Source organism: Oncorhynchus gorbuscha, linkage group LG11, assembly GCF_021184085.1.
Source record: "Oncorhynchus gorbuscha isolate QuinsamMale2020 ecotype Even-year linkage group LG11, OgorEven_v1.0, whole genome shotgun sequence".
Classification (NCBI taxonomy): domain Eukaryota; kingdom Metazoa; phylum Chordata; class Actinopteri; order Salmoniformes; family Salmonidae; genus Oncorhynchus; species Oncorhynchus gorbuscha.
In genome coordinates this window covers 17,947,463-17,961,634 of record NC_060183.1, presented here as the reverse complement: position 1 = coordinate 17,961,634, position 14,172 = coordinate 17,947,463, and the positions used below count along the sequence as shown (strand labels likewise).

The 14,172-nt window shown below is 44.8% G+C and overlaps 1 protein-coding gene across 1 annotated transcript; it reads left to right on the top strand.

Annotated features, from left to right (window-relative positions):
• Positions 1 to 10,473: 10,473 nt before the first annotated feature.
• On the top strand, positions 10,474 to 12,695 carry LOC124047571 (leucine-rich repeat-containing protein 18-like). The gene is made up of 2 exons (XM_046367880.1): positions 10,474 to 10,749; positions 11,353 to 12,695. Exon 2 carries the CDS (start codon positions 11,357 to 11,359, stop codon positions 12,122 to 12,124), a length of 768 nt encoding a protein of 255 aa, XP_046223836.1. The 5' UTR covers positions 10,474 to 10,749; positions 11,353 to 11,356; the 3' UTR covers positions 12,125 to 12,695.
• The last annotated feature ends 1,477 nt before the right edge of the window (positions 12,696 to 14,172 follow it).

Here is a 14,172-nt window from a genome sequence, read left to right as displayed (position 1 = left end):
CAGGGTTGTATTGAGTCAGAGGAGAACAAAACCACATCCATTCAGGACTTGAATAAACAGAACGACATGTTTCTGCCCATTCTTGACAGTTTTCCTAAACATGATGTCCAACAAACTCATCCCTGAATAGGCTACATGACTAACTTTGCTATCTTTGAAAGGAATTACAATACCAAAACAAAACAGCTCCACAGTCAAAGACATGCCAAGAAAAGAAATGAGAATTGTACAGAAATCCAGACAATTAGTATCATCAGACAATTAGTCACTTGGGGCCTTAAATATTTAACACATAATGAAAACTCTGTACCTAGTGACCCTACCAAGTTCCAGGTAAGACCCAAGTGCAGACTGTGTTGAAGTAACAATGTTTCTTGCAACAACAAGGGCAGTCAAACGACAGGTCAAGGCAGGCAGGGATGGATAACCCAGAGTAGTGGCAAAGGTACTGGACGGCAGGAGGACTTGGTAGACTGGGGTGGTGGGGGGGGGGAGTCGGCGATGAGGGCCGGGTCCAAGATGTCTTTAGCGGGAACCCAGCACCTCTCCTCTGGGCCATAACTCTCCCAGTCAACCAGGTACTGCTCCGTGGACGAACCTTCAGGATGCGTCTCACAGTGTATGCTGGCTGGCTGGCTACCGATGACACAGGGGGAGGGATGGGCCGAGAAACAGAAGACAAAAAGGGCAGTCAGACAAGGTTTTGACTCTAGACAGAGCCAAGTTAAGAAAAATACGGAGGGTACGGGGCAACAGAGGACAAATAGCAGAGGGGCTAATGATCTTGGAGCGGGGAGGAAAAGTCTCAGCTTCCGGGGATGTAGCCGCGGCACTACAGTGGCGTGCCAGCGCCTCAGGCTTGACCTTCTTGGATACCGGTCGGTGCAGCGGAAGCGAAATGGCCCCTTACTGAACCCCTCCCAGAGGTCCTGGTACTCTGTGGAGCTGGCGGAGAGGTCCGGGGCAGGCAGAGCTGACTTCAGGCAATGAGTGTGGCAGGACGGGCTCCAGCCCACTATGGCACCAGTAGCCCAGGCAACCAGCAGGAATTTGATCGTCTCGCTGTGTTTCCGACACTCGTAGGTTGACGTTGGGGGGGGGGGTCTGGTGGGTGACCCAGCTTATAGAGCACCTGTACAGCGCTCTAACGCCCATGGGAATGGAGAGGGGTTGAGTGGGGATGCCCAGCTCGGACTCCAGGTTAAAGTCCATGAGACTCACATCACCCCACCGCAGGATGGCACAGAGAGGGGGGTGAGTAAGGGGAGACGGACATTTTTCTTTAAGGCCCACCAGAGTACTCACTCCAACGAATGAGCTAGGTCTCTTGAAGGGACATGTAGATACATAATGACCAGCAGTACCGCAATACAGACAACTCTGGGTCTCAAGTCTGCGTACGCGTTCGGCTGGAGACAACCTGGCCCTGCAGAGCTGCATCGGCTCGGGAAGATGTGAATCGGGCAGTCTCCGGAGGCTCTTGGAGAACTCGGGGAAGCTCGGATGGGGGCTGGAGGGGGGGTGGAGACAAGTCAGGTGAAACAGATCAGGGAGAGACATGCCCAATAGGGCAGTTACACAATAACAGAGGAAGAAAACCGAGAGGCTGTAACATACACTGTCAGCTGGCACAGGGTTGGGAGTAGGAAAGCTAGACCGGACAGAACGGATGTCCTGCTAACAAGGGTGTGAACACGAATGGCTGTGTTCACACAGGCAGCCCAATTCCGATATTTTTCCCACTAATTGGTCTTTTGACCAGTTATGGTCTTTTGACCAATTATGTCAAGATTTTTTCACAGCAGATATTTTTTCAGAGCTGATGTCAAAAGACCAATTCGTGAAAGAAGTATCATATTTGGGCTGCCTGTCTAAATGCAGCCGTTGTGTCCAGCAATCCAGCCTCAGCACTTGGCCAATGTGCTAGTATCGCAGCAGTAGATAACCCAGTATGATTGATTGCTGAGTGTCAGTGTTTGACATTGTCAGCTACTGGAGGGTTTTCTTGAAAGAAACCATAAGTAGAATCAGTGTGTATGAGTCGAATAAACCAATAAAATAACTAAATGAATAGGTTAGTTAAAACACCAGTTAAGGAAATGCAGGTATGTGTGTTTATACTCTACTGGTTGTCTGGCTGTTACAGAGGGATCATCACCTGTCAAGTAAAGCAGAGCTCTTTTTACAGGGGAGGTTGACAGACTGAACACAGGTAAACAAGAGGCCCTTGTGATGTGCTGTCCTCCTGGGGACCAGAAACAGGATCCCATTGAAAGACACAATGACCTGGGGGATATGTCTAGCTTGGTCTCTGTCTGTGGACAACCCCCCCCTCATCCTCTTTACCTTTCTCAATTCATTTCAATTTAAGGGCTTTGTTGGCATGGGAAACATATGATAACATTGCCAAAGCAAGTGAAATAGATAATAAACAAAAGTGAAATAAACAATAAAAATGTACAAATAACATAACACTTCCAAAATAATCAAGAAAAACATAAATGTCATGTTAATCAAATCAAATCAAATGTATTTATATCGCCCTTCGTACATCAGCTGATATTTCAAAGTGCTGTACAGAAACCCAGCCTAAAACCCCAAACAGCAAGCAATGCAGGTGTAGAAGCACGGTGGCTAGGAAAAACTCCCTAGAAAGGCCAGTGTGGGGTGGCCAGTTTTTCAAATGTTTTTGAGAGGAATGGAAGATTCGATATAGGCTGATAGTTTTTTAAATATTTTCTGGGTCAAGGTTTGGCTTTTTCAAGAGAGGCTTTGTTACTGCCACTTTTAGTGAGTTTGGTACACATCCGGTGGATAGAGAGCCATTTATTATGTTCAACATAGGAGGACCAAGCACAGGAAGTAGCTCTTTCAGTAGTTTAGTTGGAATAGGGTCCAGTATGTGTAATGATCTTCATCTGTTGTTTGTAGAAAGTCAGACCGAAATGCAGCGTGTAGGTTACTCATGACTTTTAATGAAGCTAATACAGTACATGAAATAACGAAGAAGAAAACAACAAACGAATGAAACTAATACAGCCTATCTGGTGACTAACACTAAGACAGGTACAATCGCCCACGAAATACAACGCGCACTCAGGCTGCCTAAATACGGTTCCCAATCCGAGACAACGAGAATCAGCTGACTCCAATTAGGAATCGCCTCAGGCAGCCAAGCCTAACTAGACACACCCCTAATAATACACACTCCCAATTAATACAAACCCTAATACGAAATACAACATATAAACCCATGTCACACCCTGACCTACCCAAACATATAACAAAAACACAAGATACAATGACCAAGGCGTGACAGTATGCAGCTTGATGGATTAGCTAACTTGGCAGAGTGCGCCCACTGAAGAACACTGAAGAACAGCCAGACGAGTAGAGACAGGAGATGTTCAAATGTTCAGACCAGACAAATAATAATAAGGCAGAACGAATACGAAAAGAAGGTTACTAGGACAAGCGCCCGGCGACGGAGTGTGAGTGAGTGCTTGCTTAACCTGTCTCTCAATTCCCCAGACAGTCAACCCGACAACACGCCCAACAGGAAGGATCCCCTCGGGATCGGTAGAAGCCACAGAAGAACTAAAGAGACGGGATAAAGCATGAGGCTTGGTGTTCTTAGTTCCCGGGCAATAAGAAATAACGAACTCGTAACGAGCGAAAAACAACGCCCAACGAGCATGACGCGCATTCAGTCGTTTGCATCATTTTTGCAGAACGTGATGTACTCAAGGTTCCTTTGGTCAGTCCAAACGACAAAGATTAATTGTCAGATTCAACAGAACGGTTTCTTGGGACCTAGAACAAGCCCTCTGTTTCCAACCACTGTCGCCATTTGCCTTTGAGGGCTAAACGGATGGCAGCTGCAGTTCGCATTATGTTAGCCACATCATAGTGGTCCTACGTTCCTTGACGGTGACAGGCGATGAGAAAATACGCGCAAGGGTGGACCCCATCGTCAGTATCGGAGCGCTGGGACAGAATGGCTCCCACGCCCACTCCCCCGACGCGTCAACCTCGACAATAAACTGTTTAGTGACGTCAGGTGCAACAAGGATAGGAGCGGATGCAAAACGCTTCTTGAGGAGATCAGAACAACAATCATACGACCGGTGAGGAGGAAGGGAGTTGGTTCTGGACCGACTGAAGACCGTGCGCAGACCATGATATTCCTCCGGCACTCCTGTCAAATCACCAGGTTCCTCCTGTGAAGAGGGAGCAGAAGAAACAGGAGGAATATCAGACATTAAACACTTCACATGACAAGAAACGTTCCAGGAAAGGATAGAATTACTAGACCAATCAAAAGAAGGATTATGACACACTAGCCAGGGATGACCCAAAACAACAGGTGTAAAAGGTGAACAAAAAATCAAAAAAGAAATGGTCTCACTATGGTTACCAGATACAGTGAGGGTTAAAGGTAGTGTTTCACATAATATACTGGGGAGAGGACTACCATCCAAGGCGAACATGACCGTGGGCTCCCTAACTGTCTGAGAGGAATGTCATGTTCCCGAGCCCAGGCTTCGTCCATAAAACAGCCCTCCGCCCCAGAGTCTATTAATGCACTGCAGGAAGCTGCCGATCCGGTCCAGCGTAGATGGACCGGTAAGGTAGTACAGGTACTTGACGGAGAGGACCGTCTAGTAGCGCTTATCAGTCGCCCTCCGCTTACTGATGAGCTCTGGCCTTTAACTGGACATGAAATGACAAAAATGACCAGCGGAACCGCAATAGAGACAGAGGCGGTTGGTGATTCTCCGTTCCCTCTCCTTAGTCGAAATTCGAATACCCCCCAGCTGCATGGGCTCAACACCAGAGTCAGTGGGGAAAGATGGTAGTGTCGGAGAGAGGGGAGACACAGTTAACGCGAGCTCTCTTCTATGAGCTCGGTGACGAAGATCTACCCGTCGTTCAATACGAATAGCGAGTTCAATCAAAGAATCCACGCTGGATGGAACCTCCCGAGAGAGAATCTCATCCTTAACCTTAGCGTGGAGTCCCTCCAGAAAACGAGCGAGCAACGCCTGCTCGTTCCAGTTACTGGAGGCAGCAAGAGTGCGAAACTCTATAGAGTAATCCGTTATGGATCGATTACCTTGACATAGGGAAGACAGGGACCAGGAAGCTTCTTTCCCAAAAACTGAACGATCAAAAACCCTTATCATCTCCTCTTTAAAGTTCAGATAATCATTAGTACACTCAGCGCTTGCCTCCCAGATAGCTGTGCCCCACTGCCGAGCCCGACCAGTAAGGAGTGATATGACGTAGGCGATCCGAGCTCTCTCTCTTGAGTATGTGTTGGGTTGGAGAGAGAACACTATATCACACTGGGTGAGAAAGGAGCGGCACTCAGTGGGCTGCCCAGAATAACATGGTGGGTTATTAACCCTAGGTTCCGGAGGCTCGGAAGACCCGGAAGTAGCTGGTGGCACGAGACGAAGACTCTGATACTGTCCTGAGAGGTCGGAGACCTGAGCGGCCAGGGTCTCAACGGCATGCCGAGCAGCAGACAATTCCTGCTCGTGTCTGCCGAGCATCGCTCCCTGGAACTCGAGAGTAGAGTAGAGAGAATCCATAGTCGCTGGGTCCATTCTAGGTCGGATCCTTCTGTTAAGCAGGTGAATGAGGACCCAAAAGCGACTTGGCGAAAACAGAGTCTTTATTCCAGTAAAGGAAATAGGCAATACTCCTGGACAATCAGAGCAGAAAACAAAACATAAAAAACTTAATTCCACTCGTAGTGACGAGGACAGACTGGAGACTCGACCATTAACTGTAGGTTGCCTCGGGAAGGCACCGACCGTAGCAGACTCAGACACCTGCTCACACGCAGCATCTGAGGGAAACAAGACACGACAAGGCGAGACAAAGACACAGCACGGCGAACAATATACAAGGATCCGACAGGACAGAAACGGAAAACAAGGGGAGAAATAGGGACTCTAATCAGAAGACAAGATAGGGAACAGGTGTGAAAAGACTAAATGATTGAGTAGGAGAATGAGGAACAGCTGGGAGCAGGAACGGAATGATAGAGAGGAGAGAGAGGGAGGGAGAGAGAAAAAAAGGAACGAACCTAATAAGACCAGCAGGGGGAAACGAACAGAAGGAAAAGCATAATGACAAGACAATATAAGACAAAACATGACACAACAGATATAGTACTAAAATACTTGAGTGTCTCTCTTGATCCTAGGTCCTGGCAGAGTTGTGCAGACTCAACTGAGCTTTTCCTCAAAGAATTTCATGAATTTAGTACTGCTGAAGTGAAAGCCATCCTCTCTTGAGGAATGCTGCTTTTTAGTTAGCTTTGCGACAGTAACAAAAAGGAATTTCAGATTGTTCTTATTTTCCTCAATTAAGTTGGAAAAATAGGATGAGCAACTGTAAGGGCTCTTCGATACTGTACGGTACTGTCTTTCCAAGCTAGTCGGAAGACTTCCAGTTTGGTGTGGCGCCATTTCCGTTCCAATTTTCTGGAAGCTTGCTTCAGAGCTTGGGTATTTTCTGTATACCAGGGAGCTAGTTTCTTATGACAAATGTTTTTAGTTTTTAGGGGTGCAGCTGCATCTAGGGTATTGCGCAAGGTCAAATTGAGTTCCTCAGTTAGGCGGTGAACTTATTTTTGTCCTCTGACGTCCTTGGTTAGACAGAGGGAGTCTGGAAGGACATCAAGGAATCTTTGTGTTGTCTGTGAATTTATAGCACAACTTTTGATGTTCCTTGGTTGGAGTCTGAGCAGATTATTTGTTGCAATTGCAAACGTAATAAAATAGTGGTCCGATAGTCCAGGATTATGAGGAAAAACATTAAGATCCACAACATTTATTCCATGGGACAAAACTAGGTCCAGAGTATGACTGTGAGTAGGTCCAGAGACATGTTGGACAAAACCCACTGAGTCGATGATGTCTCCGAAAGCCTTTTGGAGTGGGTCTGTGGACTTTTCCATGTGAATATTAAAGTCACCAAAAATGACTTATGATTAGAAGATTAGAATATTATCTGCTATGACTACAAGGTCCGATAGGAATTCAGGGAACTCAATGAGGAACACTGTATATGGCCCAGGAGGCCTGTAAACAGTAGCTATAAAAAGTGATTGAGTAGGCTGCATAGATTTCATGACTAGATGCTCAAAAGACGAAAAGGTCATTTTATTTTATTTTATTTCTTTATTTATTGTAAATTGAAATTTGCTATCGTAAATGTTAGCAACACCTCCGCCTTTGCGGGATGCAGGGGGGATATGGTCACTAGTGTAGCCAGGAGGTGAGGCCTCATTTAACGCAGTAAATTCATCAGGCTTAAGCCATGTTTCAGTCAGGCCAATCACATCAAGATTATGATCAGTGATTAGTTAATTGATTATAATTGCCTTTGAAGTAAGGGATCTAACATTAAGTAGCCCTATTTTGAGATGTGAGGTATCATGATCTGTTTCAATAATGACAGGAATGGAGGAGGTCTTTATCCTAGTGAGATTGCTACTGCGAACACCGCCATGTTTAGTTTTGCCCAACCTAGGTCGAGGCACAGACACGTTCTCAATGCGGATAGCTGAGCTGACTACACTGACTGTGCTAGTGGCAGACTCCACTATGCTGGCAGGCTGACTAACAGCCTGCTGCCTGGCCTGCACCCTATTTCATTGTGGAGCTAGAGGAGTTAGAGCCCTGTCTATGTTGGTAGATAATATGAGAGCACCCCTCCATCTAGGATGGAGTCTGTCACTCCTCAGCAGGTCAGGCTTGGTACTGTTTGTGTGTGAGACCCAGAAAGAGGGCCAATTATCTACAAATTCTAACTTTTGGGAGGGGCAGAAAACAGTTTTCAACCAGTGATTGAGTTGTGAGACTCTGCTGTAGAGCTCATCACTCCCCCTAACTGGGAGGGGGCCAGAGACAATTACTCGATGCCAACACATCTTTCTATCTGATTAAGTCTATATACAGTGTTGTAATGATGTGCAAATAGTTAAATTACAAAAGGGAAAATAAATAAACAAATATAGGTTTTATTTACAATGGTGTTTGTTCTTCACTGGTTGCTCTTTTCTAATGGCAAAAGGTCACAAATCTTGCTGCTGTGATTGCACACTGTGGTATTTCACCCAATAGATATGGGAGTTTGTTTTCACATTCTTTGTGGGTCTGTGTAATCTGAGGGAAATATGTGTCTCTAATATGGTCACACATTTGGCAGGAGGTTAGGAAGTGCAGCTTAGTTTCCACCTCATTTTGTGGGCAATGTGCACATAGCCTGTCTTCTCTTGAGAGCCAGGTCTGCCTTCGGCGGCCTTTCTCAATAGCAAGGCTATGCACACAGTACATAGTCAAAGATTTCCTTAATGTTGGGTCAGTCACAGTGGTCGGGTTTTCTGCCACTGTGTACTCTCTGTTTAGGGCCAAATAGCATTTAGATTGCTCTGTTTTTTTGTCAATTCTTTCCAATGTGTCAAGTGATTATCTTTTGTTTTCTCCTGATTTGGTTGTGTCTAGTGGTGTTGCTGTCCTGAGGCACTGTGGGGTCTGTTTGTGTTTGTGAATCGATCCCCAGGACCAGCTTGCTTAGGAGGCTCTTCTCCAGGTTCATCTCTCTGTAGGTGATGGCTTTGTTATGGAAGGTTTGGGAATCACTTCCTTTTCGGTGGTTGTAGAATTTAACGTCTCTTTTCTGGATTTTGATAATTAGTGGGTATTGCCCTAATTCTGCTCTGTATGCATTATTTGGTATTTTACATTGTACACAGAGGGTATTTTTGCAGAATTCTGCATGCTGAGTCTCAATTTGGTGTTTGCCCCATTTTGGGAATTCTTGGTTGGTGAGCGGACCCCAGACCTCACAACCATAGAGGGCAATGGGATCTATAACTGATTCAAGTATTTTTAGCCAGATCCTAATTGGTATGTCAAATGTTATGTTCCTTTTGATGGCATAGACGGCCCTTCTTGCCATGTCTCTCAGATCGTTCACAGCTTTGTGGAAGTTTCCTGTGGCACTGATGTTTAGGCCGAGGTATGTATAGTTTTTGTCTGCTCTAGGGCAACGGTGTCTAGATGCAATTTGTATTCATGGACCTGGCAACTGGTCCTTTGTTGGAACACCATTTCTCTCTCTCTCTCTCTCTCTCTCTCTCTCTCTCTCTCTCTCTCTCTCTCTCTCTCTCTCTCTCTCCCTCTCTCCCTCTCTCCAGATCATCAAGCGTAATCTATCCAGCCTATTCAAACGTTCACAAGGTGCAGTGGGCCTCGCTCAATTAAGTAGGTCAGTACGTCTGTCTGTCTGTCTGTCTTCATTACAGGCCTACATTTGCATATGGTCTATGTGAAATTCAGGCACTGAAGCAAAGTTGGTACTGTCTAACTGGCTAGGGTAAACTATACCCTTACATTTTATTGACACCAGATTCAGTTGTCAAACCAATTAAATTTACAACGGCCATGGGAAATGTCAAGAGCACAGATTTGATGGAAATGTGTGCTTTACGAGGTACGTTGAAGTATTTTCCTCCTTCAGATTACATCTCTATCAGCAATGACCTCCAAATATCTCTCATATACATGCAAACAAGACTGACCATAGATTTAGAATGTATCGATTTACAGCAGTGAGTGACCTCATAAATACCTGTTCCGTTCTTAGAACCATTCTCAGTAGAATACCAAATCATGGAATTTTAAGAATTCTACACAAATCTGTGCTGCTGAAGTTTTGGATCAAGGTAACATTCATGTATTTTCCATCACCCCTTATCATGGTGCCATCTATTGGCGCTAAATGATACTGACTGAGATTAGTGTATCTTGAATGTGTTATGAAATACCCATCTGGCTAAAAATACACTTGTTGACAGGGTTGAGTAATGTCACTGCAAGGTATGTGTGTGGCTTTAAGGTATCTTATGAACCATGTGACAGATTTCATAACACTAATTGGGCGAAGTCTGAGATGTGGGTCATAGTCTGTGCTATTTACAAACATGGGAAGGGGACCAGATCGAAGGGGACAAGTTCATTTATATGCACTACTTTTGACTCCGTCTTGATGTCTTTAAGTTGAATTACATTACTCTCTTAGGGCTTCCAATAGCCAAAGATCAATCTCTTTATCTCCAAGTAAAAGAAAACATGTTGTTTTTGCTTTTCCATTCCTATAGGATGAGGGCCCACTTAGGTACTTATATGTACATGGAAGTAAATGTAGCAGTAAATGACTTGAGAAGTATGAGAATATAACACGAAAATAGTCAAAAATGTTACACCATTTATGTCTCAACATGACAGGCTTATTTGTGCTTATTTCTTCTGATTTTCAACTGTATGCTAACTGTGTGCAGAATGTACACAGTAAGGTATTAACAGCAACAACAATACACTAGCTCTTTCCCTGTAGGCCTCAGACCTAGTTATAAACCAAATTCAGTTGCTTGGTTACAAAGAAAAACGTGACAAAGCTTGCAGCACTCACAGTGCACCCAGGCCAGGCTGACAGTTAAACACAGGGCCTCAGCTGCGTCCACTTAAAAACGTCGGAGCGATGCACTTCCTGGTTTTTATTTACATGGCTCTCGGTGGCTCTTATGTATAATTCACAGCCAGGGAGATGGAATGATCCTCGACAAACACGGCCTTAGCTTGGGAGAGTATTCCTGTGTCTTCGCTCTGGAGATTGCACCCTCTCTGGCTCTGCACTGATCTGGGGGTGGTGGACTTGACTCCAATGCTGGTAAGAAACAAAACATCATATTTTTCTTCTATTCTATAAGTTCAGAACAAGTGAAACTTGATGAAAAGTCATACAGTAGATTCTAGTGTTGATGTCAGTGTTGTAAGAGGTTAGGTTAAATAGGGGGAATGTGAGAATCGGTGAAACTTATTTATAATTGTTCAGTTAAAGACAAGCTATACAGTCAAATCAATGACTATTCACTCTTTTATTCTACTAAAAGGTGGGATTGAGAGTTGTTGTGGTCAAGGTGCATGTTCATTCTCTGCTACAGTGGCAAACAGCCGGCTGTGTCATGTCCTTAGCTGTAATGTGATGAGCTTAGTTACAGTGAGACAAGTCTATTGCCACGGATACAAGGGATTATGACAATATCTATTACATCAAGTTCTGGTTCTACGAGTAATTCCATTGTTCTACTGTCTACTTCATGTGTAAAGGAGAAATTAAGAGCTTTGTTACGATCCTTGAAGTAGTTAGAACCATAGAAAACTGAATAACATATTGATGGAACAGGTTAAAGCTTAACCAAGGAAACCACCTTTAATCAAACTTGTTAAACACTAAACTCATAACACGTTCCACCTCCTTTATTTATTCAAGCACTATGGCCAAGGGCAACAAGCAGTCAAAAGAGCCCAAAGGCCGGAAAATCACCCTGAAGATGGCAAAGCTGGCACTGAAGCTGACCGTGGACGGCAAACGTCGGCTAGACCTCAGCAACATGGAGATCGCCAGCTTTCCCAAGTGCATCCTGAAGCTGTGTGATGTGGACGAGCTGGACCTGAGCCGCAACATGCTCAAGAAGATCCCTGACTCCATCGACAAGTTTGTCAACCTCCGCTGGCTGGATCTCCACAGCAATCAGCTGGACCACGTTCCGGAAGCTATCGGGCACCTCCAGAACCTACACAGCCTCAACCTGTGTAACAATCTACTGAGCAGTATAGGACTCCCCAACGAGATCGGCCTCCTGCAGAAGCTGAGGAGCCTCAACCTGGGCATGAACCTCCTTGAAAGCATCCCGTCCTCCATCGCAGCCCTCAAGGAGCTGCGCCACCTGGGTCTGTTCAACAACCACCTGACCCGGGTGCCCGAGTGCCTCCGCAACCTGCCCCACCTTGAGAGCATCAACCTGAAGTGTAACCCAATCCCCTCGGGGGATGACAAAGGCATAGACCCCATCCAGAGAGTGGAATGTCTGTACCTGGTGAGGGAGAGCTGCCTGTGTGCCTCCTGCCTCAAGAAGGTCAAAGACGCCAGGCAGAGGTTGGACAGCAGGCTAAGCAGAGCCCCTGCTCATGGGAGGTCCATCTTCGCCGGCCTGATCACACCCAACTCGGTGGCGCAGGAGGACCAGGCCACCTGGAGGTGATTGAGGAACCAGGGTTGTGACTAGATGGATTACAGCTATGACCGGAAGTGACTTTTCATGGCAGGTTAGGATAGCCTCTAAGCTAACCCTAACCCTTTTCCTAACCTTAACCTAATACTCCTAACCCGATACATTATTTATCCTAATCTGCTGCGTACGTTCTCCTAACCTGCTACAAAAAAGTCACTTCCGGGAAGCTCTATTCCACCAAGACAGAACCAGGAACCAGGTCCTCCAAGATCATCAAAAGGTCCCCAAGGACAGATTATTTAGGATGAGAACAGTCCAGGTGCTCCATTGCAATAGCTGCTTATTACAAACAATGTATACTAAGCATATCAGGAATTCTGGTAGACAAAAACATTACAGAGGTTACAGTCATACATCCGTAACCACAGCTTTTTATAAGTGTTCTACTCTACCACCGTCTAGAGTTTGAACTACTGTAATGTTCTTCAACAAACTACTAGAAGAAAACCTGCCTTAGCTTCACTATACAGTATTCTCATTTGGTGTATTCTAAATCATTTCACATGTTTCTGTTAATAAATATGATTTCATTCTCATTCTTTATCTGATTATCTGTCTCCTCTGTTCCAGTAAGGAATCACACTAGGCCCAAGACAACAACATCCCAGACATAGTTTTTATTTTGTATTTTACCAGGTAAGTTGACTGAGAACACGTTCTCATTTTCATCAACAACCTGGAGAATAGTTACAGGGGAGAGGAAGGGGGGATGAATCAGACAATTGGAAACCTAGGAAGAAAATATGCAGTACCAGTCAAAGGTTTGGGTGGTATACAGAAAATAGCTAAGTCCATTTTATGGCAAGGACAACTCAAATAAGGAAAGCGAAATGACAGCCTATCATTACTTTAAGAGATGGAGGTCAGTCAATACGGAACATTTCAAGAACTTCTTCAAGTGCAGTTGCAAAAACCATCAAGCGCTATGATGAAACTGGCTCTCGTGAGGACCACCACAGGAAAGGAAGACCCAGAGTTACCTTGTGCTGCAGAGAATACGTTCATTAGAGTTGCCAGCCTCAGAAATTGCAGCCCAAATTTACATTTACATTTACATTTAAGTCATTTAGCAGACGCTCTTATCCAGAGCGACTTACAAATAAATGCATCACAGAGTTCAAGTAACAGACACATCTCAACATCAACTGTTCAGAGGAGACTGCAAGAATCAGGCCTTCATGGTCAAATTGCTGCAAAAAAAAAACAACTACTAAAGGACACCAACTAGAAGAAGAGACTTGCGTGGGCCAAGAAACACAAGAAATAGACATTAAACCAGTGGAAATCTGTCCTTTGGTCTGATGAGTCCAAATTTTAGATTTTTGGTTCCAACAGCCGTGGGAACTCCTTCAAGATTGTTGGAAAAGCATTCCAGGTAAAGCTGGTTGAGAGAATGCCAAGAGTGTGTAAAGCTATCATCAAGGCAAAGGCTACCTTGAAGAATCTAAAATATAGAATATATTTTGATTTGTTAAACACTTTTTGTTTACTACATGATTCCATTTGTGTTATTTCATAGTTTTGATGCCTTCACTATTATTACATTGTAGAACAAAGTAAAAATTAAGAAAAACCCTTGAATGAGTAGGTGTGTCCAGTCTTTGGACTGGTACTTTATGTTTGGCTTGACAATGACAGTGAAGTAGGCAAAAGCACAAACTGATCTGGGACCAGGCTGGCAAAGACTGCCAGCACATTTCTGCACCAACCGTAACGGCTTGATAAGGTCTGTGCACACACCTCAGTGGAACAGCCTTGCTATTACCCTATCTTCCATTTTAATAAACCTTTGAGACACAAGGTCATCACCATCTCCAACATTACACCGTATTTACCATACGGCTGCCTGGGGCTGACGCTGACCGGAGAAGTGCTGAGTCAACAAGAAGATAAAGACGCTAAATCGATAGATTAACTAGTTAGCCAACAGAAACTACACAGTATTGATCTGACCATTATAAGATCTGGACACTATCAATGTTAAGAGGCGGTATCTTATAAGATCCTCCTTTCTGTGT